The sequence below is a fragment of the Melozone crissalis genome, unplaced genomic scaffold (genome assembly GCF_028551555.1).
Source record: "Melozone crissalis strain CALT ecotype California unplaced genomic scaffold, PUWL_Pcris_2 ptg000042l_1, whole genome shotgun sequence".
Classification (NCBI taxonomy): domain Eukaryota; kingdom Metazoa; phylum Chordata; class Aves; order Passeriformes; family Passerellidae; genus Melozone; species Melozone crissalis.
Window position 1 is genome coordinate 57,770,460 of NW_026535820.1, and position 27,374 is coordinate 57,797,833.

At 40.7% G+C, this 27,374-nt stretch overlaps 1 protein-coding gene across 1 annotated transcript; it reads left to right on the forward strand.

Annotated features, from left to right (window-relative positions):
* Nucleotides 1-1,621: 1,621 nt before the first annotated feature.
* SYCP2L (synaptonemal complex protein 2 like) lies at nt 1,622-26,976 on the forward strand. The gene is made up of 32 exons (XM_054284688.1): nt 1,622-1,657; nt 2,936-2,960; nt 4,345-4,430; nt 4,564-4,652; nt 4,753-4,787; nt 5,491-5,633; nt 6,126-6,178; nt 6,540-6,585; nt 7,363-7,455; nt 7,545-7,605; nt 8,034-8,182; nt 8,990-9,050; nt 11,277-11,389; nt 11,790-11,859; nt 12,019-12,064; nt 12,683-12,728; nt 13,667-13,755; nt 15,249-15,297; nt 16,425-16,480; nt 17,113-17,167; nt 17,724-17,880; nt 18,983-19,032; nt 19,683-19,776; nt 20,196-20,287; nt 20,446-20,509; nt 22,092-22,223; nt 22,977-23,101; nt 23,594-23,688; nt 24,995-25,094; nt 25,174-25,232; nt 25,712-25,781; nt 26,920-26,976. The coding sequence occupies exons 1-32, from the start codon at nt 1,622-1,624 to the stop codon at nt 26,974-26,976; spliced, it is 2,496 nt and encodes an 831-aa protein (XP_054140663.1).
* The last annotated feature ends 398 nt before the right edge of the window (nt 26,977-27,374 follow it).

Sequence of the window (27,374 nt, forward strand, 5' to 3'; positions counted from 1 at the left end):
TTGCTCATTGATGCCTTTAAAGGGAAGGGATTTCAAAAAATAGACGAACTGCTTCAAGAGAAGGAAGTAGAGCTTCCCCAGAAATACAGTGACTCTCTCTTTAACCAGCTGGACAAAGCACTGAGAAAGGTGAGTACCATAAATAATCTCAACTCTTTTAACAGCCAACTCACAGGGTAGCAGACTAATGATGCATGGCATTCTGTGTTTCTGTAGGAGCTGGACAAGAATGAATTCAAGAATGTTTCATTGCTGCTGAAATGTATTCAGCTCTACCTTAAAAGTGATCTTCAAGAAGGGAAGAGCTTGTTTATTGAGCAAGGACTGGTAGCAAAGATGAGTATATACTGCATGCAATTTACTATTGTGCTTTAAGGTTGTTTGCATCAGTAAAAGAACTCAAAGGAAGTGAAAACTAGAGGATGGCTTGCTGGCCACACAGAAACAAAATATTTTTAATAGACTTTAAAATATTTTTAATGTATTTTAAAAATACACATAATGAGCTGAGTGGGGAAAAAATATTTACTCTCTTATTTCTTTTGGTGTAGCAGCCAATTTCATGGCTCCATGTATTACCTGATTTAAAGGGTTGGGTTGTTTTGGGTTTTTTTTAGGTGATAGTAGAAGGAGAGCATTAATTTCTATAAGTCCCATTAGTGAAATGATCTAGAGTTTCTAAATGCATTTTAAATGCTCCAGCAAAATACATTTTGCTAAAATACAATTTTAGTAATATAATTGATGAGTACTTTGTGTTTTTATGTTTTTAAAAACTGAGATATTCTTTATGAAGGTCCCTCTCTAGTTATGTAGCAAACTTGATACATTTAGTCTGCAATTGTGTTTTATCTTCTGGCACTATATTGATTTCAGCTGGTAACAGTTGTAGTAGCAGAAAGGCAATTGTGCTGAAGATGAGTATCACCTGGACCTAACACAGGTGCTAGGAAACAGCTAACACATGCTGTCTGTTAGCAAAGAGCTAACTGAGGAGTCCCCAGTCCAAAATGTTGTATTCCTGCCTTGCAGTTATGTTTTTCAGGGATACAGTTGCTCAAAATTCCTGTATGGAGATAAATTAATAATTTTTTTCCAGTCTGATCTCTGGACTTTCAGTGGAACATAGATTTCTAGTTCACCATTTGTGTGTGATGTTATGCAATGTTTAAAACCATAAAGTATAAAAAAATATTTACATTGAAAAAGCTTGAAAAAATTTTACAGTGTTTTGCTGTGAGTTGATGTCCTCTAGAAATGTCTACAGTAGTTTTGGTGCCACTAGCAGCATGTGTTGTGTCTGAGCATCACTAGTGGGTGCCTTGGACAAGAAAGGAGGATAAAAGGAGGGCTAGGGAGGGAAGGGGGAAATGGCAGTCTTCATGTCCTCCTAGCGAAATTTGAACTCCTTAAAGCCATGTAGCTTTTGACACAGTACTTGACTCTGAAGTTTAAAGAGTAAAAAACTCTGTAAGGTTTCCTGCAGACATATATTTTAGAATGATTAATTCCTCTTCTCAGGTTTTAACTCTTTTTTTTTTTTAACTTTTACCTGGTATCTTGGTTTGAAAGAGCAAGAGTGTTTGTGACCATCATCGACCCAAATGAGAATAAATTTTTGATGTTACTGCTTGAAGACTTCTTTGATTCTGCATTGGTATGTTTGTTCTTTTAAGGGGACAGAAGGGTTGTCTTTATTGGATAAGATAGCTATTGCTCACAAACAATTTCCTATTAGAAAAGAAATAATTGCATGGACCTGGTGCCCTTGGGCTGAGCCTGGGAAGCAGCCTAGGTGGGAGTGGGTGGGCAGTGTCTAGGAGTGTGCTCCAGGCTGGGATCTGGCTGAGATTTGACACACTTGGGAGAAGTGCTTTCTCATTTTCTAACTTGAAGTATTTGTTTTCGTAGAAAAATTTGCAAGAAATACTGATGCATTTTGTAAATAAAGGCTTGTGAGCCAAAGCTGTCTTTAAAACTCACAAGTTACTGATACTGAGCTGCACTTCATGTGCAAATCTGTTTGCTAAGGTGGTCCTGGCAATTTGTTCCTACTCTATTTGAAACAGGTTATTTAATTCTAAAGAATGATTTAACTGGCTTACAACTCTCATTTAGGTTTCAACTTTAAATATCCATGACTTTAGAGGCCTAGTGATGTAGCACTTGTAATAGGAAGAATGCTTTTAAATTTTTTCCCCAAGCTGTTTTCTCTCAGTCTTGTTGTCTGTAGCTTACTGGAACTGTGTCACTTTGTGTATCAGAATTCATATCAATACCTATGGCTCTATTCAGGAGCTCTGCTAAAAGATATTTGTGCAAAATCAAGCTTCCTTCTTTCTGTACTAACCACTTTGAAATTATAAAATACCCATTTATTTTCCCAAAAATGGAATTTATTTTGAATTATGTCTTCCTGCTACGTTTCTTCCACATGCTTTCACTGTGGAGGATGAAGTGTTTTGTGTTATGGCATTATTTTTAATTTTCCTCAAGGGACTTTAACATCCTTCAGATACACATTGTGGTATCTAGTACTGTAGTGTATAATCATAAAAAATGCTTTCACATTGGCCCACATAAAAATAAGAGAAGGATGTCACAATGATGTGGGTTTTCCAGGGAACCTGTAGGCACTGCACTCTCAAGTGCTGCTGAAATCCCTGGGGGAAGTGGGTCCTTGGCTACCTTTACCCTCCCTGCATATTGTATGATCAGGGTGACCATATGTGACATAACTGGATCAGGTGGCTTTTTCTGATGTGGGTGCACTGGTGTTTTAGGTTATTCTGATGTGGGTATGTACTGGTTTATGTTATTTAGCATCTGAAAGTTGGGGGGTAAGGAAGGCATGCATTAACACCTTGACACTTCATGTACTGCTGTTCTTGCGTGGTGCTGTGCCAATGAAGGTTTTTTTTACTCTTTCCATCAGGTGATTTGCAAATGCAGTAATGAAGGTCAGTATTTTTTTCCTTCTGTTCCTCAATATTGTGAATCTTAATCTCGGGAGTGAATTTCTTAATTCTGCTTGAACTCTGTCCCCTTTCTCTTTTCTCTTCAGCTTCCTACTTCTTCCTCTCTGCAATATATTTTTAAAAAATTCTCTAGCCCATTTCTCTTCAGTTTATTTTCATTAACATTTATATTGGAGCCCAAAACCTTTCTCTGTTTCTCTTTGTTTTCTTGCTATGTAAAAAATCTGTTTCTGTTATCTTGTTTAAATGGTCAGCATCAAGCATTTCACTTGATCAGAGTAAGTGGCTTCTGAAAGGGGTTCAGTCTAGACAGTCTGTTCTTGCACATATCTTTGTTCTGGCTTCAGATATCATTCCCTTGCTGAAGGCAACCATCTCCACAGAATAATGTGGTGACTCCTTCAGCCTTCTGAATTCAATAGAGGGATGTCTGTCTATCTCATTAATTTCAGCAGCAAAATTTTCTGCTGTGGCTGGTTTTATAGGGGTGGGGGGGAGCAGGTGCTTTCAGAAAATACCTGTGACCACACATCCAGCCTCACAATTCATGTAAAAATGAAGCATTGTACTGTAGGTCAGGTAATATGTGCTTATTTGTCCTTGTACCCTATTCTAGTAGGAGCAGAGTGGCACAAGCATCTTCTGGTTAATACTTTATTGGTTTACTCTGTTGACTTTGACAAAACCTGTATATTCAGGTTTTCTTTAGTGTTGCAGACATTTTTTCATAGAAATCTTTTTTTTGATATTTATTCATCTTCTGGGAAACTGAGGCCCCAGAAGAAGAATGTAAACAATTGTTATCAGCTAGTGTAGAATGCAACAAGTGCAACAGTGATTAGTCTTCTGTAAGTGTTTAGATTTGCTAACCACTCACAGGAGAGTTTGTCCTTGCTTTCTGCTAGACACAGAACTTTGTTATTCGTTCTTTTCTATACTATTCTTACCTTAGCAGCCTCTGCAACTTCTCTCCTTATTCCTTTTAGTATAGTTATAATGTATTATGTATCATATATCAATAAATCCAGCCTTCTGATCATCAACCAAAATTCTCGTCCACTTCTCTCACCCTAAAACCTTATCAAGACAGTGTAATACTCTAGTGGTTAGTAATTAGCTTCCCCTTTCTCTGCCTCTTTAAATAGCTACTCAGGTCAGAAGTTAGTGTATCTGGAGCAATTTTTTTTTAGATAGAAGTTACCATTACCCCTTTCTATCTAGGATTAGATGGTTGGAAACTTTGTCTTAAAATTAATTTATAGCTGGGATGTTTTTATTCATTCAACAAAACAAACTGTTGTTGCTTCAACTATTTTTGTATGGACACCATCCATTTCTAGCTATACCTTTCAAATTATTTTTCTAGGGAAGAAAGAGCTAGTGAATTTATTTTTGCCTGAACTAGGGCGCCTAGTGACAGAAGCAAATCTTTGCTGCTCTCTGCACCTGGAGGTAAGATTCTTACTAGGAGGAGAAAATTTGATATATTTGTGCAAAAGTTTGTGTAATTAGATAAAAATATGTGAAATTATATTTTTGATTTATTTCCCTTCATTTTCTACCCCTTCTCTTGTGGGGGTGAAAGGCCTTGAGGACCCTCAACTCTATACTTGACAGTCTCCCACGGGAGGAGAGAAAGAAGTTCCCTCTCTCTGAGGAGATGTGCTCTCTCACGTAAGTGATTTTCCCCTCCTGTTTCTGTACCTCAATACCCTCTTCTCTGCCTTAGGAGTTAGTTATTTCCATTTTAACTTGTGGCATTATGCTGTTTCAGGAAAGACCTTGCAAAAACTATACTGGATGTTGGTGGTAAGTTCTCTAGCTTTACCTCATCTACATGCTTATTATAGATGAATTATAATTTAGGTTTTTGTCAAGAGTTGATTTTTAGGGAAGCAAGTAAAATGTGCTTTAACAAAACATAAATTAAAAAAAAATTAAATACAGCAATGCATTAGCTTTTTCTGGTTGATATTAATAATGCATATTGACTAATCAGGCAGGCTAAACTGATTTATGTAGAAAAGTAATTAAGTCAGCTTTATGTATGTGTTTACAGAATATGCTGGCTGTTAGTCTTAAAAAGATTAAATTTGAATTGCTTTGTCATGATATGGACAAAATTTAGCTAACAAGGTTAATGGCCTCTTGAGTGAAATCTTTTTTGTTTTCTCCTAATAATAACACTTCCTAGAGTATTACCATGGTATATGGAATGTAGCCTAATTCTGGTGGGTTAGTGATGAGTCTCTGCTCTCATCCCCTTCCCAAGCACATCTCCCACTCATGTGTTGTGGTTTGCAGTGCTCCATATCTCAGTCTCACTGAGCTGGGGGAGCTGAGGCTGCCTGAGCCAACACTTGGCTGTTAGCCTCCCCTCTTCTCCTAGGGGGAACTGAGGCTGGAGGATGGGTGTGACTGTGCAGTATAAAATGGCAGGAGTAGCAATGCTGTAAACCCTCTGATGTGCCAGAGGGATGATATTTATCCTGTGCTTATGATTACCCGGCAGATTATGACCTTCAGGTTGCCCTTTCAGAAGCACTTTGTAGGTTAATGATAAAAAAATGGAGGGATGACCTTGTTCACCACTGGTTTGAAGATAAGTATCTTGCTGAAGCTTTCAAAGAGATCAAGGATAGAGAATTTGAGACGGTGAGAGTCCTTATTTTGAAAACAACATACTTGACAAGTGTGTATAGGGGCTAGTTTTGGTTGAGTTAAGCCAGGGTGTCCTTGCACGAAGTTCCTACAAAACTGATTTTATAAATGCACGAAGTTATTTGTGGATGGCATGTTTTACCTTTATTTTTTCTTATTAATGTGGTAAATATTAAATGAGACATTGTTAAAATAGCTCCTACTTTTAAATTATTTTACCTATAAAAAGTAAAATAAAAATATAAATAATGCATCAATAAGTTAATTTACAGGGTTTATATTTGAGTTCTTACTGGTCTTAAGTTGAATCTAACCTTTTGTAGTAAATTGAGAGTTTCTTCCCAGTGGTCTTTGGTGTTCCACAGCTTAAAGCTTTTAACTGGGCAATAAGGGTTACACAGCAAATATTATTCTACACAATAAAATAACTTTGCAAAGGAGAAATAGCCTGATTTAAAAAAAAATAATGTGTCATTTGTCTTGAAGGACTGCAGAAAATTTCTTAATCTTCTAAATGAAAGGCTTGGAGATAAAAGAAGGTAAGCTGGGAACCAACAGAATAAATTGGTGACATCATTACTGCAGAGGGAATAAATAGAATTGTGGAAAGGGTTGGCTTAAACATAAAAAAATATTTTGCATCACATGTAAAATTAAGCTTTTTTTAAGAAGGAAATTTTATGGATTTTTATGGCGATTCTTTTGAAAGCAAAATCAATTAAGATAACGCGCCACTACTAAAATACTGTATTCTTTAACTTATCCAAGCTTAATTTACCTCTAGAAAATTTGAAATGATTCTTTGAACAATGAGATTGGTTACTAATCTTATTAAAAATAAAATAATTGAAGTCAGACTCTAATGTTGAATGTATCATGTGAAGTCTGCTTCTCTTCCAGGGTCTACTCATTTCCTTGCATATCTGCTTTTGCTGACATGAATGAGGTAATAGCTCTTAAAGCTCTGGCACCTTCCTTAGAGTGTTTTATGGCTGCTGAAATGTTGCTTTCTGTGGTAAATTTTTGAGCCTTTTTTTCCCTGCCTCTTTTTCATTGAAGAGCTCAATTCTTGGAGCGTAGGGTGTAACCTGCTGCTCTAGCTGGAAATTTTGCTTGTTTGTCACTTAGCTCCCAGCTTACTGCTGCTGACTTTGCTGTTGTATCAGCCAAGTGATAGAGGCAATGCTTCTCTTCATGGTGATGACAGAAGAGTGTTCTAAAAAGAAACAGGTGGACAGGACAACTCTGAGTCCTCTGGCAGAGCTGTTTCCAGACTGCCAGAAAACAAGATTAGCCTGATGCCTCTGGAGAAGAGTTGCAGATCCTGCAGTTTGCTTCACTGGTTTTCTGTTGAATAAACTGTGGCACCATTCCTGACAGCCATATTGAATCAAACCCATGTAGATGGAAGCTGATTCCACAGTTTGTGCTTATTTCAAGTGCTCAGAAACAGAGCTTCCACAGCTTCTTTCTGGCACAATCATGGGAGGATTTGTGCATTTCTGCTCCCATGGCTGAAGCAGAGGCACACCTGACACGGGTATGGTTGGGTGAGTAGTGGGCTGGCTCACCCCACAGCGTGACCTGAATTCTTGTTTCTGCAAGATGTATGGATGTTTATGTAGGGTAATGCCTTCCAGTTTTCTCTCACTAAAGAAAACTGTGACTGATACAGCAGCCATGGGGTGTTTAGGGCAACAGCAGTGCTGCTCTTCGTCCCCAGGCAAAGAAGCCATCGGATGAGAAACTGGAGGAGTTTTGGATTGACTTCAATGCTGGCAGCCAGAGTGTGACTTTCTATGTGGATTGTGATGAGGTAACAGCAAAGCCCAGGTGGCCTTGGGTTAGCCCAAGCCAGTGGGCACTCCCTCAGCCCTTCTGACACGATGCTTTTGGTTTTCAAAGGGAGGTCTTTGGGACTCTGTGAGGCTGTCAAAAGAAAATGTCAACACTTACAGTGTGAAGGGTAAGATTTTTCCCAACATTATCCTGTTTGGCTGGGGGTTCATGAGACACCCGGAGGACACCTGAAATCCCACCATCACCAAGGTGTTCCTGCCTATTCTCCTCCCTCTCTGCCTTGTCCTTTGGTCATCCTGCACTAGCTCTGCTTGTTGGACAGAGTGTGGGCCCATTCTGCACAATAACCCCCCTTCTCTACCCAAACAGGACACCTTGAGGTGTCAATTTGTTGGTGTCCTGGGGAACAGCATAACCAAGACTCAAAGGGAAAGAAATGAGTAAGCAGAGTAACTGGAAATACGCAGGCAAGATGTAAAAGGCTGTTTTTAAAATCCCAAACAATTACTCAGACATCTTGGGATTAACAGAAAAATGTCTTGATCTAAAATAAATGAAATTGATTGTTTGTTGTTTTTTTTTTTTTAAATGCAGAGAAGGATAGAAAAAAGATTGTTAAAATTTTTATGAAGATACCTACTGCTATTAACAAAACAGAAGCAATAAAATTCGAACTGGTTTTCAGTGATGAGCTTGAAATATTAGCTGTACTTAGAAAAGTCCTGGGAGATGAAAGACTGATGGTAAGTTCTAATATGGGGGGTTTTTTTCTTAACTATGTTTTACACTGGACAAAACCGTTCAGGTTTGTAGGATTTGTGTTTTGTGGTTTCTTTATTTGCTCTGTGTCTCTTTACTATATATTTGCCTTCCCACTGTGGATTTATGATACTCTACATAGAGAAATGAGGTGTTTTAGGAAAGAAGTTTTGAGATACTTGAACTTATGGTTTAAAAGCTGGCATGTTAAAGTTATTTTTTAATTAATTCCTTGTGTTATAATTTTCCTGAGTTTCTGAAGTAGAAAATTAAGCCTATGGGATTTAATTACATAATTTTCAGTATGGACATGCTCTTATATATGGCTCCAACTGTTACATTGCACAGGATGAGCAAGTTGTTACACAAAAACCTGGAGGTGTGCTGAAAAATACAAATCTTAGACTGACTTTGTAGACAGGAGTTCAAGACAAAGAATAGAGTACTTTTAAACCTCAAGGGTTTTATTAGCAAATGTCAAAACATAAATTGGTGTGATTTTTTTTCTTTTTTCCCCCAAGTGTTAATATAGTTAATTTTTGTTTTGTAATTCATTCACAGTCTGTAGTGTTTGCTGAAAAGCTTACATGACAGTAAATAAGCATAATATAGTGGCTGCCATTTGCCCTTAAAGGAGCGAAGATCCTTCTAAATTATCAACTCAATTAGTATCCACTGATTTGTTGCTGGCAATTAGCAACTGTTAGTTTTGTGTTAAGTAGCTGACTTTAGTAGATAAAGACTACTTTTTGTAAGACCACTTTTCACATGAGATTAATTCATACCAACAGATATTTGAGTCTGAAGATGAGATTGTCCATTCTGGGAAGGAAGCTATGCAGAATGAAGCAGGTGATATGATTTTTTTTTTTTCTGGGATGTTTTTTCTTTAAATATCTGTTTTCATATTATCGTTTTCACTTGTAGTCCACAGCTTACAGTTGACTTCACTTAAAATAAGGAAAAAGAAAGAAAAAAATCCCAAAAAACCAAAAACAACTCCACAACAAAAACCAGGCCATGCCCAAGCTCAGTCTTGTTCTGTTCCTGCCTTGTTAGCTTGGTAGCTCTGCTTGTGTCAGCTGCTGAGTCCCTCTGGCCCAGGGAGTGAGGACTGGGCCCCATGGCCATGTGCTGCTGGGGTTGCACGAGCAGGGAATGCTCATGGAGGCAGGATCTGTGTGCTGGCAGGTGGCCTGCCAAGGCACATCTCAGCTGCTGGCTGGTCCCTGATTTGCAGGGTGTGCAGAATGTTTCTCCATCTGCAGGTGTGGTGGGATGCACCCTCCTGCCCTCCCCTCTGGCTTACCTGATGCCTGGTTTCTGGTTTGGCCATGCCATGGGGTGGCTTCTGGCCTCCTGAAAGCACAGGTTCTCTGATGGGCCAGTGCTTGCACCTTGGCACATAACAAGCTCTCCTCTGCACAGTGTACATGGTGGGGCAGCCTCCACTAAAGCTTCCTGCAGGGAGGCAACTTCTGGTTTTTCTGAACAAGGTGATGTTCAGCGAATGATGTGCTCCAGTCCCCTGTCCCCAAGTGCAGTGGATGATGCCTTGGAGGTGCCTGGAGCTGTCCTGGAAGAACAGCTGGGGGAACAGAAGTGCTGCAGTCCCTATTTGTGGGTAGAGGTGAGCAGCAGCCCAGCTCCTCTGCAGGAGGTGACCTGCTGCTGTAAATACCTTGTGCTGCAGGGCTGTACCTGTCTGTGCCCCAGCTACAAAAGCAGCTGCCTTAAGGCAGAGCAGGCCCTTAGCCGCACCTGGAATAGCATTTATTTCTATATTCTCACCACCCTACAGCCAATGCTTTGTGTTTCCTTGAACTGGACACATAAGGTTTTCCATCATCAAATGGTGGTGTTCCTGTAGTGCTGCCAGTGAACATCTTCTGCAAGGCATCTTCTTCCAGGATCATTTGACAGAGTTTTATTATGTTCTAAATTCAGGAGTTCTTGAGGTAACTTGGAGCCTGAAGTACAGATTTCTGTGTCTGACCCAAAAGGAGGTCTAAGCCCAGTACTTCCCAAGAAAAAGAGAGAGTAACTCCTTTCTTTCCTTCTCATGAAATTCTTTTGTAAACCCCCACAAACTGTAGGTCACAGCCTTAAGGAAAAGCTGCTTATAGCAAAAAAGCAGGAGGTGTGTATGATCAAAATTGGTGTTAAACAGGAAAAGCTTCCTCAGCTCAACTTTGGTATCAAATTTTTTTGAAGGTGTATGTTTTTTTTTTTTTTTCTGTATAGTGATCTTTTAACTTTGACAGCTGGGATTTGCTCTTGCTCCAAAACTGGCTGTATTTCAGGTTTTAGAGTGATTAGATTTTTAATGGATCCTTTCTGGGTGTAACTTGACAGATATTTCCATGTCTTCTAAGGGTGTGAAATCACAGCTCTTCCTACTGCTATCACCCACTGTCTTGAAAACAAGTGAAGTTTGAAGAGCTCTTAGGATAGCTGTCACATTCTTTCTGTTAGAATATTAAAAAGAAATTTTTATTTTTTAATTTCTTCTAAGTTACTTGAAAGAGCCATTTCCACCTCTAAATGTCTGGGGCAGTAACTTCTTCAGTAGTCCTTCCCATTTTGCTCCACTTACAGCCTATAAAGAGCTATAATGGAAGTCCTCCAGCTTGTGGAGATACAGATGAGTACTTGAAGCAGTCAAGGAGGATAAAGGGCAGAAGGTAGTTAGTCTGCAGTGAAACAAATTTTGCAGTACCTGATGGAGATTCAGTGGAGGAAAGCATAGATGGTGGAAGATCCCCCTACTTTAGTCACACATGCAGGCTTGTTCCATGTCTTCCAGAGCTTAGGAGTCAATGTAGCAAGATAAGTAGTAAGATGATAAACTTGCATAAATTTGTCCAGTATTGATGAGCCTGTTTTTTATTTAGCATTGCAATTCTTCACTGGGTACTTTGAAGACACTTGGGTTTGTTCTGTTAAATGTGAGTTTAAGATGTGCCTAGAAGGTTGTACTGCTGCAATTTATGCATGCATGTGTGGGAATGGAAAGAAGGGGCAGTGAGGGTGTTTAATTGCTGCAATGGCATTCTCCCCCTGGTTGCTGTTCTGCAGAAACACCTGTGTCCTCTAACACACAGAGGAGGAAAGATCCTTCAAACTCTGAAAATGTGGAGACTCCAAAAGACAACTCAGCCTCTCAGCACAGACAGCAGCTAGCAGGGACTGTAGCAGTAAGTGTGTGGTGTATGATGGAACAGTCCTTGTTCCCCTTTTCCCTTCTTCCAGTCTGCTTTTTTTACAGGTGTGACTAAAACCTTCTTTCAAAGAAAACTGGTTTGTGTCTATTCAACTCAAATACTTATCTCCAGAGCTGCAATTTTGGCAGATTTTTTTAAAAAAAGAAAAAAAATTACTTCCTCTTGTAAGAGGACAGAGGGATGCTTTTAGTGAGAAACCCATAATATCACCTGCATGCAGCTGAAAAAGTTTTCATGTGTGGGCAATGGCAGACCTGCCATGCAGCTCTTGCCACAGGCTACAGCTAAAAAAAGTCTATTTGTAGAAACCCCCACTTCTTTATTGGTCATATGCATGTTTTGTTCATGGTTTCATGTCTCCAAGCAGAAAATGGTCAACTCTGGTGTTGCCATGGTTACAGTGAGCCAGCAGACTGACCTGGAAGATGCTGACCAAGGTCAGGCATGGCTCCCTTCAGTACCTTAAGTCCGACCCAATTAAATGTCACCCAGGTGATATGCTGAAGGCTATGATTTTGTGGGTCTTACAGCAAAAAATAGATAAAGTTTCATAGTAGCTTCAGAGGGTAAAACTACAGTTTCCTTGCTTTCTTCAGAAAAAAACTCCAAAACTCCATCTTCAGGGATGAAAGCTAAGCCTAGGTGAGTGTTTCGCTGACAGAAAGTTCCAAAGTGAGTTTTTTGTGGCTCTTTTGTGTGTGTGTGTTTGGATTTTTCCCCCTGAGGTTTTAATGCACGTAACTTTGAGGTTATTCCATCAATTATTACGTTGAAGATTCTGTTTTGCCATCTGGACATCAAGGCTGTTTGCCTGGAGTTGCAATGCTTTGGAGTTGCTGAACAGTTTGGTTACTAGATTGGCAGCTGCTTTGGTGTGACTTTTTTCTCATCATGGATTTAGTCCAAATCCAAGGTGAGCCCACAGCTGATTTACGGACAGTTAAACCTCAGCTGTGAAACCTGAGCTTGCCCAGTGTGGGATTGTTCCTTATGGGCACCATGACTTAGTGAAAAAATGACGTGAATTTGATTTCACCTTGGCTTGAATTCACCTTTTTATCCCAGACCTTTGCAGGACAGAATTCCTTGTAGTTAAGGAGCTGGACTTCTATAGAGCTCTTGATTACCTTTCTTCCCTATACATTAAACTGTTGCTTTAGTGCTAATTGGTCCAAGTTTGGGGTTTCCCCCCCACTTAGTACTTCACAAACATTTTGATCTTTAGATGAGCAGCTCCTTTACATGTCCTCTTGTCCCCAGTGAGAAGTCCCTAGAAGAAGAACCCATGGATGAGCAGATACCAAAGGTATGTGTGCCTTGGGGGTCCCCCTGAGAGAAGAGATAGGAAAGAGGCTTTCTGGTGGAGCTGCAGAAGAAAGCTGGGATGGGTTGACCCACCCATGGCTTTGAGCAGTGTCCTGAGCCCCCAGTGTGTCACACCTGATGTGCTGCGCCATTTGGCACCAGGAGTGAGCTGCAGAGGCACAGCTGCCAACCTCATCCTAGAGGGGCCCGGCCAAGAGATTCAAGCTCACTGGAGTTTATTCAGCACATCCACGGCCCCAAAGCAATGTGCAGTGCCTGTGTCCAGGAGTGCAGGGGTGTGTGGGACATTCTTGCATGTCACAAGTCTTGCACACTCTCCTCAAGAGGGAATTTTTGCTTCCTAAATGGAGATAAGCCTTGGAAATCTACAGATGTGTTTATTCAGTTTTGTATGTGGGCTCTAATGACTCTCCTATGTAGGAGCTTGCAACTTGGGTAAATTTCCAAGTAACTGAGAGTCATTTGTAGTTGCACTTGGAAAGTTCTATTGGTGTGTCCATGTATTAAAACAAGTAAGTAAATGCACTATGTGAGAAAAATTAAATTCTCAAAGCAGTATTTTTGAGTTTGGGTACTTATATAAGAAATCGCATTTTAGACTTGTTCTTGGGTTTACATTTCCAGGTGCTAGTTCCAAATTTTTTTTTTAAATATTTTTTACTGTCAGTTTGGTTTTGCAGCACTTGCCCACTCTACAGTGAATCCAAAGATTTTGAGCAACTTTCTCTCCCCTCACCCTCCTGACCCCCCCCAGTTTCAGCTCTGTGAATCTCATACTTTGTGGTAGGAAAGTACCACAGGCAACAGTTGCACCTGGAAAATTGCTGTAGAGGGAGGAGGGAAGTTTCCTAGCGCACCTTTTCTCTGCCTTTGGCAGGCTCTAGAACGAGAACATGACTTTGGGTACTGTTGTTTCAGATCCTGCAAGTGTCTCCTTTTCCAAGGGACGTTACCAGCAAAAAGAGAAGCAGGAGATCGAGTTTGGCCAAGAAGAGGGCTGAAGGCAGGTATGACACCCAAGGCCTGTCCCCATGCAGGGACTGGTGTACATTTTAGACCTTTTCCAGCACTCAGGGAGGAAGAGTGTCCCCATGGGGGGTGGCCTGACTGTACCTAGAGCAGGAAGAAAAACAAAATGATGCTATGAAGGGTCAAAACTTGTCTCTGTAGGACCGTTTGGGTGCCCAAAGTGATAAAGATCTCAGAAGCTAACCCTAGCCTGCCAAAAATGCCCTCTACCCCTGTGATACTGTCATGGCATGTTGGCTTTTTACTTGCCCGACCATAATCCTCCAGTGAGCTGAGTTCTGAACACCACCTTCTTTCACAAATATTTAAGTCATATTGTGCCAGTTCCTTGACATCACCTTTCCTAGGGTTTCAGAATGGCTTCTCTTTCAAGTTGTCCCTTTCCCTTGCCCCCTCACATCTGTCTGTTTGCATTTGAGGCTGGGGGCACTGCAGGAAGAAGCACTTGAGGTTTTGGGGGCTCTATGCAACCCGTAGCACTAAAAGTCTGCCTTGTTGAGCCCTCCTCCTACACTCTGCCAAGCGTTGTGTTCAAGTTAATGCCTGCTGCTGAGCAGGAGGGCCAATGAGCTGTGTGTGAGGATCTCTGCTCCTGTTCTGGGGCTTCCATAGGAGTCCTGCTTCAGCCCACAGTCTCTCAGCTCCAAAAACCTCCCAAAACCCCAAGTGCTTAGATGATTTTTGACTGACTGTAGGTCAGAATAGGAAAACTTGATGCAGGACTTCATAAGTTTATTTGTTTTGTGTATTTTAAGACAATCTGATGCAGCAAATACCGGTTTTAAAACAGGAGCAGCAGTGTAGAAGTTAGGAGTGAGGAACTTAGCTCGGTCATTCTGCTCCCTCTAGTGTTTCATCTTGAAATGAGTGTTTCCTTCCTTTGGGAGGCTTTGGCAAGGATCTCAGCTCTTTAGTTCTCCCATTCTTTTACTAGTAAAAAGATGATGTACTGTATATTTAGCAATTGTTGTAGTATTTTTTTGAAATAGTTACGATTTGGAGAGAGCTATAAAACTACAGTTAAGTTTAAATGTTGGAGGGTGTGAAAACAAGAGATTAGAGAACAAATATTAAATACTAGAATTTTCGAAAGATAACTAAAAGGAATTTTTAAAATGCTTCTGATGTTATATTTCCACTCAATACTTCTTCCTACCATGTACTACTATGGGCGATGTGAGAACAAAATATCCTCTACATAAACAGGGATAGGGTAATTTCTAAGTTTTGAGTATTTCTTAAAACAGTTACTACTTAAAAAAGTGAGAATCAAGACAGACAGCAAAAAGACTAAGTAGAAAAGGAGCAAGTATTTTTTAGAAGCTTAGAAAACAGTATTTTTAGGCATAGAAGGTGTCTGAGGAGAGGGGCTCAGAATGAAACCACATTATCACCTCCCTGCTCTTAGTGGAATTTTATGGGGTGATTCTTCACTATTGTACATCACTGCCATATTTATGTTGTCTTGCAGGAAGGAAGTCTATGACTTTGAAAACTCAGACTCTTCAAGTCGTGAAAAGGTAAACTTGAGACAAAAACTCAGTACCTAATGGTTTAGTAACTTGAAGCAGGGGACATCCTTTACTGCAGAAATGATGTAAGGATGAACATGCTGTTATAGCAAGACAGACAACTGGGAACCTGAGATATTCGTTTTCTTTGTGTGGTGGAAATGGATTTTTTTTTTTTTTTTTTGAGTGGCAAGAATGCTCATCACTACGTGAGTTTTGTGGTGGATAATGCAAGATAACACCAGCAGGTATTTGAGCTGCTGCTTCAGTGAGGCTGTGGGATGTCTCTGTGATTGAAGGCCAACCTCTGCTTTACTGAATACCAAAAGCAGATTGCTGAGCATTCATGTTGTCCTCCTAGACTAAATAGAAGAGACTGAAATCCCCTTCAAGCTGTGCTTTGCGAGCTGGGAATCCCTGGTTAAAACTCAGTCCTCGCAAAACTTTTGTTGAGAATTCTGATTGACTTACATTTGCAGGCTCTCAAAAAAAAAAAAAAGGAGGGAGGGATAAAAATGAATCACTTTGGCTGCTTTGAAACTTTGCCCAGTATGGGCTTTCCCAGGAAGCTGTGAACTGGCTCCTGACAGATTCCATCAAGGTGGCTGTGCTGGACAAACCTTTTGGCTTTCAGCCTCTTCCCTGATGTGGGAGCTGTCACTGGTGCTGCTAACTGTGAGGCAATGGGTGCTGAATGGAACACCCCAAATTTCTCTATTATAAACTGGACATGGCCTGATCCTAGCTACTGCCACTGGGTGTCAGCATAAATCCCTGCTCCATGGCACCCAGCCCCGGCCCCAGCAGCTGTCCCAGGGCTGTGCAGGGGCCCTGCGCCGTGCTTACAGCGCTGCTGCCAGCACTGCTATTGATTTAAATGGCATGTCTCATGATGTTGGTGCTTAAAATGAGCATTTTTCATAAACCAAGGAAAAGAGAAAGGAACTCTGTCAAAGGCTCAGCTGTTTGTCTATAATAATTTATGACACTTTTTCATTCAACAAATCCTATTCCATTAAAAAGTGACATTTCTGAGCAGGAATGGTAATCCATTTCCTTTCTGAATTCTGATCTATTTTCAATATATAGAGTATTTTATGAGGTAACTGGGCTCTAAGATAACTCTCTGCTTTCAGGTTGCTGAAGCCAAAGGAAAGATTCTTGCCCAGAAAACTTCTTCACAAAGTCAGAGGTACAGTATTATACATTCAGTGTTTATGAACCTTTTGCTATGTGAATAAGGGTTCATAGCTTTGGTTAAGATCTTTTAAGTTAGGATCCAAAAGGCTGTGTGATTTTTTTTTTTTTTTTTTTCTAATACAGTAGTTCCTTCCTTAGCTACCACACTATCTGTGGATGTTGTTGATACCAATATTTTAATTAGTACCTGAGAATATAAAGGTTACTGGAGAGACTAGTGACTGCTGTCAACTTTGACAATAATATGATTTTAACTCTTAAACATCATCCTTTTCTGACCATGTGCAAAAATGACTGATTGAATTTTTGAAAAATGCTTAAACTCCCTGCCTTGCTTCGGCTGCCTTCCAGTCATAGCAAGCTTCCAGGAACTCGCCACCTCTATGTATGCAGATTAACTTTTGTTTTAAAATATGCTGATTTCTAGATATCCTTGAATTACTACTTTCAAAATCCAGGTAAAGAAAAAATGTGGCTACTGTATGCTCTTTAACAGTTTGGTTCTTCTGCTGAGCTCTTAAGGGGCCTCCTGCTCCCTCTGTTTGCTTGTGCCCATTCCACAGTGCTGTGGTGTGTTATTGCTGTGCTTGCTACTCTAATCTGGGTCTTTGTGTTACTTGGCAGGACCTATGAAACCAGAAGCAAGAGCAAGGAATCAAGCACTCTTGAGAGAAGGCGGGTAGGTTGTCTATGCTTTTGCATCCCCAGAACCTTTGATTGTTGCCTATTTGAATGCTGTGTATTTCTACCTGTATGGATCTGTTCCACCCACAAAGAAGCTGAAGTTTAAGGCCTACCCAGTGCAGGGTTGGAGAAATGTGATTCTGACAGCCTCTAAATACTGTCTGTCATTTTGAAAGCAGTGATCAGGATGCACCATCACTGCCAGACCAGCTAGTGAATTGTCTGTGTTACCTGTTCCTCCTAATGTGCCACTAGATGCAGCTCAGACACATGGAGACTTTTCTCCTTGCAAGAGTGCTCTTATTTTAGGCACAGGAGAGAGGGAGAGATAAGGAAGGAGGGTACTGTAAAAACCCCATGCTGGCAAAAGTCAAGCATCTGCCTCTTGGTGTTTTTATGCAGCTGTTTCAACAGCTGGCTGTGGGTATTTTGGCAGATTTCACAGCTTTTCACGTTGTACTGTGGGGAGGAAGAAATGGGATAACTTAGTAGCAGCTGAAATAGAAGGGCTGAGGGGCTTCTTAGTGAGAAGGACTTAATTGTGTCTTTAGTCCAGCTACAGGAAACACCTTTTCTCTGAAAGTAACAATGAAAATACAAGCCCTGATAAGAGTGAGAAAAGCTGGATCCTTGACTCTCAGATACAGCCAGTGCCAAAATCTGTTGACTATACCCGAAAAAGACCCAGGGTGAGAAGTAAATTAAAAGGTAAGCTTAGTGCCCTTCTGACACTTAGCTATGCATGATGTACTGTGCTGCAGAAAAGTAAGTGCTGGTGATGGTTTGAAAGGGAGAGTTTGGCCAAATCCTGGCTTTCCTGAGTGGGAGAGAGCAGCCTTGAGGCCAGCAGCATGGGGTACCCTATGGAGGAGAGGCATTGTAAACTTTTTTGCTTGAACTGGGCTCCTGTCTCCTTCCCAAATTGGGATTCAAATGTCCAGGTGGACATTTGGCACCTAAACAAACTGTGTGGGTTCAGCCCTCTCTGTGATGGTGCTGAAGAGCCCATGGGCCCTCAGCTGGCGGCTGTGTTGGTGCTCTTGACTGCACTAGGAGGAAGATCTCTCTGAAGCTACCACACCTCCTCCCTGCAGCTTTCCCTTCCTCACCTCCCCAGAAACATCACTGAGTAAACCTTGAAAATCCTCACAATTTGCAGATCAGGCCATTCTGCTCCCCTGTTTATGCAGTAATTAGCCAATCATCCTCTGAGTGTCAGATGTGATTCTCTCTGATAGTATTCTCTGCTTGGGCCTGACCAGCAGCAGACCTCCCCTGCAGCTGTGCTCCAGGGCTGTGTGCCTCTGTGACCACCAAATGGAAACCAAATTGTCCTGAATGAGATGGAATGTTTCTCTCCCACTCCTGGAGAAATGATGTTTGCTCAGGTAGCTGTTGGATTCTGCACAGATTAAAAAGCAAAAGAAAGTTGAGCTTCAAATTATTCTTTATACTGCTGGGTTTCGAGGGCAATTGTTCTCACTGCAGTGTCAGCCCACAAGTCTTGCCTGGGACTTGGGGACTGTCAGACAAGATGCTAAGCCTGTCTTTCTTTTTTTTTTTTTTTTTTTTTTACTCTTTTGGCTGCTCTGGATGCAGTGAGTTGTGTATGTTTGCATCGTTGCATCTGTCTTTGTTAGAGAAAGGTGTTTCATTGAAATTTAATGGAAGTGTTGTGAAGTTTTATCTTGTAAATGGCTAGAAAACCAAAACTGAAATGATTTATGATTTGCATTGTGGCTAACTCAGTTAACTGCATAAAGTACACCCTTTACATTGCCAGTAACCAGGGAAGCTTTTCTTCTTGCAGTGCTTCCAGTATCTTCTGCAAGTAGTGGCAGCGACTACGAGTCAAAGAAGGTAAGAAGGTGTCGTGCTTTAGTGCCTCAGATTTAAAAACATTATGCATGTAAAATGTGTACCAGTGAGTGAGAATTAAGTAAACTGGTATTATTTTAGTTCTCAAATGTTCTGATGGAGAGATTTGTCTGTTAAGTGCTGTTGAGACTCTACTGGTCTAATGGAGGAGATCTTAGGAAAACATGGTAAACCTCATAGAAACAACTGTTAAATGCTGCATATCAAATATATGTGTGTGTGTATGTATATTTGTATATACATATTTGAAATACAGGCAGTCTGGGAAAAAATCCCCAGAACTAGTAGTCACACTAAAAGCAGAACTAGTAGTCACAGTAAAAGCTTTTATTTTCCCCTGGAAAACTTTCTTTCTTGACTACAATGCTTCTATTCTGCTTATGAAAAACATCATCAAATGTACATCTCCAATGCCTGAAGGGAGAATTCTTGCATGCATTGAACTTCAGGGCACAGGTCTCCTTTGATGCTGGATAGAGCCACCAGTATGTTAGGCATATTTAATGTATGTATCCACTCTTAGTGTATTTAAAAAACAAACCATTCATCCAAAACTCTCCCTCCAAAACAGCACCCCAACCTCTCCTTCTGTAGTAATGTTTAAATAAGGTTTAGACTTTGTTTTGTTTTAGGAGGGAGAATCAAGGCAAAGAGCTCAAAAGGAGATGCTAAGGAAAAACTCATTGAGCTCCAAGGAAGATGATTTACCCACAGTGAATCGTGCTGGTATTTTTATTTTAATATTCTTCAGTGCATTTGAAGGGTTTTGATATGTGTGGGTCTGTACTTTTTTGGATGAGTTCTTTTGGTGGTGGGTTTTTCCACTTTTCCTTCACGTTTCTCCCATAAATATTTGCCTTGTGATATTTCTTTGTGATGGCTATGAGGGGTAGATACTGTCTGCATAGATAGTCTCTTGCACAAGGAGAAGATAAGCTGATGCTATTGAGTGATAAAGGAATGACCTGACAACCACTAAGAAAACAGCGTTTGGACTGAGTCTGAGCCACCACCTCTTCCCTGTGTGACAAGATAAACGAGAGGATGGAGGGCTTGGGTTTTATTTTCTGTCATTAAGTTGTGATTTCCAGCCAATACAGGATTCAAACTTTGTTGCCTGTGTCATTTATTACTGTCTCACACAGATGAAGCACTCTCAGATGATCTTGGAGGGAGTCCACTGCTGCTTGGTGTGTCTGCCAGGAGCTCTCTCAGTGACGTGGAAAAAGCCACACAGGTGCAGATTGCAGTGCTCTGCTTCCTCCCAGCCTGCTCTCAGGCTGCCTCTGCCTGAAACCAGCGATTGTGTCCCTTTGCTTCCCATAACAAGACTAGACCCTGGCAGCTTGTCTGCAGGCTGGGCACCTTCTTATTTTGTTTCCTTTCTCTCCTTAGAAATTTCATAGTACGCCTGCCAAATTATCAAGAGAGGAAGAAAGCAGCAAGCGGAAGGACTCAGGTTTGTTACTCTTGATAACAGGGGGGAAGAGTTGGGTAAAAGCAGAAAGAGGTGGTGCCAAAGTTATTTTCTTTCAAAGACAAAATAACCCTGACTTTTTTGAGATTACTTTTCTTTTTGCTAAATTTTGTTTCTCTTTTTTGAATGTCATGACAGACTGTGGTAAGATGCTTTTACATACATTCCTGAATTCATTGCGAACTCTTAAAACCTGTCCCCTTGATTATAGGGGGACTTGTAGTGTAGACTTACAAGCTAATGACCCAAGAGACACACAAAAGATAATTTGTAATGTTTCAGAAGTGAACTGCAACTTCAGTTTAAACAAAACAAGTGTCCCTTCAAGTTGCAGGGTTTTTTTATACCTAAGAACAAGGATGTAAACCATTGCTATAAGCATTTGTTAAATGGAGACTTGGATAATGCTTATTACTGCTGTAGCTTTTTTAATAGGTTAGTGGCATACCAGGATATTTTTTTTTAAATGAAACTGAACTTTTATAAACTAACTCAAAAGTATGGCACAGTCTCTTTGTGATTGGAAACAACTGAACTTCAAGCAAGTCAAGCAGCAATGGGATTGCTTCCATCCTAATAATTCTCAGTGCTGATGTAGTTCTAGGAGTCTGAGTTACTGATTTGACTATGGAGTGAGTCACTGAAGTTTCAGTCTTGGACAAAAGCATCCCTTTTCTCATGAGCTGGTTCTGTTTGTGTTCCCAATGGATCTTTTACCTGTCCAGCATTTTCTGAATACGCCCTCACTGCAATGACACATCTGTTTAATTCTGGGGGAAAAGATAGATGCTGAGGACTTCATTTTTGTCACTGTTTGCTGTACAGACTTACAATTGGAGAGGGATTGTTGCCATGCAAAGGCACAAACAGGGTTATGCTCAGAAATTTCAGGTGTGGTTTCTGATTGCATTTGGACTCTCTCTGTGAACTTTAAATCTACTCCATGGTGCTTCTCTTAGTCTGTCTCCCTCCCTTGTTCTGGGCCCCATGACCTTCCATTCTGCCCTATGGAGACTCCAGGGAGATGATTTGTCAGACAATTTACTGAGTTCAGAAAAAGTGCACAGTGAGACAAAAGGATGGGGATATAGTTTGTTTCTTTGGGTTTTAGCAAATTTTCCCTAAAGTAGAGGCTGTAAATCCCCTGCAGCTTTGATTTGGATTGTTTGGATTGATTCAATTTTATTTTCAAAAATTCTCTTCATAAGCAGTTTGAGAACTTGGGTTGGAAAGGGGATTGGGAAGAAGCTGGACATCAGAGGTGTTTGATGATTAGAATAGCACTAGGCCAAGAAAGGAAATTTCTTAATCCTTAGGATGGAGACATGGAAACTTTCCAAATACCTGTATAACACTGGGCAGGCTAGTTCTCTGCTTTTGCTAGGGAAGGTGCTTGCAGGTGAAATCTTATCCTGTCTTGTGTGATGCCAGACCATAAAATGAGGCTGCCTCCTTTTCTGAAGCATTGGTAATTCCAGTGGCAGTTTCTCCTTGAGCAGGCACTGTCGTGTACCTCATGCAAAAGGACAGATTTCTTCTGAAACATCTTCTGTTCTTTTTCTAGATATACTGAGTGGCACTATCATAAAAAAGCCTAAATTTTCTAGTTTGGAGAAAAATCACTTGCCTTCTGAGATGAACCATACACCAAAGAAAATTTCTGATTCAGTAGAAGAGGAAGTGGAGGTCCAGAAAGGTAAAATCCAGTTGTAATTAAGGTGAAGTGCTTAAATGCTTTCAGCTTTTCTTTTTCTTTTCTCTTTTTTCTTTTTTTTTTTTTTTTTTTTTTTTTTTTTTGTGGTAGAAATCATAGTCACATGGAAGCTTGAAGGGATGTATTTGTTGAGAGGCCACCTTCTCCACAATCCAAAAGTGAAAATTATCAGAAGATATTGCAGCACTGCCAATGGCAGTGAACACTGTGTATGTAGAGGTTTGAATAAGGACATTTGGGTTTCACTTGGTCAGCTGCTCCATGACATCCACACTTTCTACTCTGAGTATGATTTTCCAGAATTATTAAAAAACCATCAAACACGGGAGCTGGGAAAAAAGCATGCAGGTAATGGATGAAGTAACTGCAAAATACTGCTAACTCTGAGCACAAGAGGATCAGACTTTCCCTGCAATGCATAAGTAGAAGACAGAAGAAGTGGTGGCCTATTTTCTGACTTTATTCTGTTAATTTACCTCAGTCTCTGTAGATAGATAGCTCATTGTGTTGCTCTATTGTGCCTATCCTTCCCTGCTGCTCTCCAACAAGTATTTCTCTGGGGATTTTTGAGCCAGTTGCCCTCCTGCTTGTGAGCTCTAGAAGAACAAGCCCCAAATTCCAGCTGTCTACCAGAAGTTGTTGCATACATGAATGACAATCCCTTCAGTAGCAGGAAGATTTATATTCCAGCAATTCTTCTTGCATAATGCTAACTGGGCATGTGCTTCCTCCCAGGTCAGAAAAGGGATGATAGCCTAGACGATGTGGTTTTTTCCAAGATGCTCCACGAAGACTTGAGTGATTCAGGAGTGATTTTTGCCTTTGAAAGCTTTATTGGCCAACTGAAGAAATTGTTCTGGGTAATGTGAGCTCTTTCAACATGTGTGGCAATTGATCATATTATGTGAAATTACCTTTTTATCTCAGGGAGAGTTGGTGCAAATATCCCATTTTTAGTTTGTGGTCGGGAGTAGGGCTTTGGTGGCAGTGTCTGTTAGTCTGGAGCTCTTAGAAGTATTCTACAGAACTTGTATATTCTGAGTAATGTTACAGGGAAGACATAAAGAAAATTTAAATTAGATTTTTCCTAGCACAACACTGTCCTGAAGTCACATAGGTTGCATCGAGGCTTGTTGGTGTAACTACTGTGACTGAATTAAATCAGAGTGTATCTGCAGCACTGATGTGTGTCATCTCTACTGCAGATTAAATTTGATTTAAGATGGTTTTTGCAAAGATGAATGGCAAGTTCCTGCAGAGGAACATGTTTTCCAGGGAAAGATTTTGCAAGCTAGACTTCTAGGTTTTGACTAGGGCCATTGCCTATCCCTAACTGTGCATCCTGTGGCTAGTCCCGGTACAAAAGGATTGAGATCAACACACAAGATGCCCTGAGATCTTCAGAGAAGAACTTGTCAGCCCTGCTGAACCAGATACATATGTGCAGGTAAGTGGTCTGGTGCTGGCTGAAAACAGCTTCAATTTTTTGTCAATTTTGGTTGATAGGGAAAGCCAAATTGAGAGCTGGATATTGTGCTTATGGTTTGTATGGCAAAATAACTTGTGTGTGTCTCTTTATTTTTTTCTTTCTTTTACACAAGAAGAGTTTCAGATGTATAACTCCTGGGATTAATTCTAATTTTCCTGTAGGAGGAGAGGATGGGTTAATTCATGCAAAGTAAGCTTGAGTTACAAACAGTTGGAGTGGTCTGTGAACTGTCTTCTGGTTTTCATCAACTTAGTAACTTCTATTTCTAAATCTTTTAAGAAAGAAGCCAGGTTGTGACTTGCTTAATGAAGTGGAGGAGAAGAAAAGGAATTTCTCAAATCCTGAATTTCTTAGATTGGAGCTAGATAAAAAAATCAATTCTAATATTTATGAATTTGGTATAAGTGAGATACACTTACAAGTAGAGTATAGGATGTAAGTATCAGGCCTCTGTATCTATTGCACATTCACTTTTTAGGATTTAGATCAAATGTAGCATGAAATAATAACCTTTAAAGCCAAAAATCCCGGGTATCAATGGGACCTCTATGAGCAGAATTTGCTGTCATTAAGGTACATGGAGAAGTTGGAGTTCCAAAAGAAAAAAAAAAAAGGGATGTTTTGTGGTGGAAGATAAGAGTAGATGACAGTGAGATACTTACTTGGCAACCAAGCATTGAAGTAACTTGGATCTAACCAGGATCACAGGATAGCGGATGCAGGGCTGTGCCAAAGTTTTCCTATCTCAATGCAGCTGGGAATGGTGGCAAACCCAAGTCAATAAGGATGTTGCAACCACAACCTTTCTTAAGGTTTAGAAATTGCTGGCATCCTGTACATATGAAACCTAAGGCAAGAAGAGCCTCCATAGAGGCTGTTCGTGTTAAAATAGAATCATAGAATGGCTTGGGTTGAAAGGGACCTTAAAGAGGTCTTCAGCACAAGAAATCTCTGCTGAACTCCCTGGAGGCTGGGAGAGCACGCAGTGCAAGTATTGCACTGGGAATTCATGTGTATGCTCTGCCCCAGTCCTCTGTTCCTGGCTGCTGTTTGGGACAGGCTATTGAGCCGTGTTTATCTGCAGTGTGCCTTTGGTGCAGCTATTCACATGCTCTGTGACATATCTGAGAACAAATCTGCCCCATGTAGCTCAGCAGTGAAATTTTCCTCTGCCTCAAGGTAGCTCTGGTGTTGAAGGGGTTGTTGTCCACCTTGTGTGACTGCACGTTAAAGTGGCAAAATTGTTTCTGCTTTCCATCACTAGGCTGAATAAATTTGAGACCTTCCGGAAGATTGTTGTTGAAGAGCTTGCCAACCTTGAGAAGGATACTCAAATTCTGGCAGCTATGGAGAAGGAAGCACTGGTGTGTACAGCTTCTTGTGTGCCAGCCCAAAAAGGTGCCTCTTCCCAGGTAACAGGGGGTTTCTTTGGGGTCTTTTTAGGATTTCTGGAATGCGCAGCTGCTCAAACTGAATACGTTCTACAACCAGCAAAAGGAAAGGTACATCTCTGCCGGCTGTCCTGCATGCTCACAAGTCCTCTGATGGTCATAGAGGGCACTGGTGGTACCCTTGCTGATAGATGGGAAAGGATTCTAAACCTAGTATGGCATCTTCACTTGGTGAACACCACTACACTTGGTGTCCACTGATGGAGCTTTTGCAGCCTTGTGAGGGTTTTCAATTGGGATTAGAGTGTAATGAGGGAACCCTGTATGGGAAGTTGTGTGGGAGAGGAACCTTGCTCAGGAGAGCTGTACCAGGATCTGGAATAATGTGCAATTGCACACTCTCAACATGACTGTCTAGGGGTCAGAGGAGGTGGAAGGAGGTGAACATTTTCTGTATAAAAGACACTGTTGGCATAAATGCTGAGCAAAAACCTACCATTCTCAGGTTTATTTTTGGTGGTAAATATATCTGTTCAAACTCCACCAGTAAGTGCTTCATGAAAAACCAGCTAAGATCATTTTTCTTTCAGAATTGAATCAGTTGACTCAGCCCTGGGTGAAACAGCAAAGAGTTTTACCGATGCTGTGCAGAATACAACGGTATGTGTGATACAAAAGCAGCTCCCTATGGATGGGGGACTGAGCTCTTGCCTGGCTGATTGGTGTCAAAAGTGACAAAATGAAGCTGAAATCCTGGGAGGGGAAGACTTTGGTTGGCTAATTTGTGGGGCTTGTTCTTTATGTGACCTCTGATCCTGATGCATGGAAACCATTGAGAAAGAAATGTTTGACGAGGGGAAGAGGTCACACAGTACTTTCCTGGGGGAGAAGATAAAGACAAGGGCCATCAGGTAGTGATGTTTCTCCTGGACTCACACTCTGGGGCAGTTTCTGTGTAGTTTGTGACCCTCAATGCATTTGCCCTTGGAGTTATACATCCATGACAACCTGTGGCTAAGGGCTCTGCAGTCTAACAGCACCTTGCATGCGTTCTCTTATCTGCTGTTTAGGTCTGCTAACTTCTAGCCTTGATGTATTCAAGTCTGATTTTTTTAAAACAATTTTTTTTATTTAACTTACGTCCTGGTTAAATATTCTGTTGAAGTTCTTAAGCTCTCCCTCTCTGTAAATTAGGACAAATACTTTGCAAACTTTGATACAATGCTTAGTTTCCATCTGATTCACCCCATCACATGGATGTGTATTTTTGCTACTGCTGCTGTTCCAGGTCTCTGTGCTGATCTGATGCCTCTGGAGTTTAGCTTTTCTGCAGTAAGTTTGGTGGATTACTGCCATGTGTGGGTTGCCATGTGCCTGCACTTCACAGGAAGCTCCTTGTGTTGAAGGAGCAACTGTGCCTGTGGTCACCACAGCAGACTCAGCCTGGGATTTTAGAAAAGATGATGAAAACCAAGGGCTTGTAGATTTTAGCAGTTAAAGTTGGAATCCTGGGCCTTTCCAAAGGGAAAATTTTCCATTATGAGCGTTGAGTTGCTGAGGGACACAGGTGTTCCTGAATAGGGATACTGAAAGAGCAGCAGGGCTGAGAAAAGAGCACTTGTGTTATGGGAGCCGCTCATCCTGCAGCACTTGTTCCAGGATAGGGGCTTGAGAATTAAGAGCTGAATCTAAATGTGCTTCCAGGATCTTTGCAATTTCTTATCTTGAAGAGTTTCAATGTTTGTATAAATTTTTGTGATGTTTTGTCTTACCTTTTTCTTTTTTTTCTTCCCTGCAGTATGAACTCTCACCGAAGAAGGCAGAAGAAAACGTGTTCATCATTCCTTCTGACTAGCAAAACCCTGAACTCATTATTGCTCATGGCATTTGAGCACTTTGTGTGCAGCATAGAGAAGATGGTTCTGTGAAGTATGCTAGTCTATTTTAAATGAAAAGCAAAAAGAGGAGGAAAAAGCATTACGTTGAGCCATTTTTTGGCCTAAAAAGAATATATAGTGCTAAGTGGTGCAGTTGTGACCCCTTTGTTGATAACAAGTTTTTCTGAAAATTGCAAGGTTGGGTCCTTTATATATCAAAGAAAATTTTAAAATGAACTAAAGGTAATGATATAGCCATCAAATTGATGGATATATTGCCTTACTTTGTTCTGCTAACACCTTTATCAAGTGTAAAAGCACTTAACAATTGATTCAAAGTAAAAAGTTGTTTGCATAGAATAATAATCTCACTCTT

What these genes read in the sequence shown, in the direction of transcription:
- SYCP2L (XM_054284688.1), top strand. Translation starts at nt 1,622, where the DNA reads ATGTTACTGCTTGAAGACTTCTTTGATTCTGCATTG. An exon ending in AGGCTTGGAGATAAAAGAAG is followed by an intron (nt 6,179 to 6,539) that starts GTAAGCTGGGAA and finishes CTTCTCTTCCAG; the next exon opens with GGTCTACTCATTTCCTTGCA. An exon ending in CCTGGAAGATGCTGACCAAG is followed by an intron (nt 11,860 to 12,018) that starts GTCAGGCATGGC and finishes TGCTTTCTTCAG; the next exon opens with AAAAAAACTCCAAAACTCCA.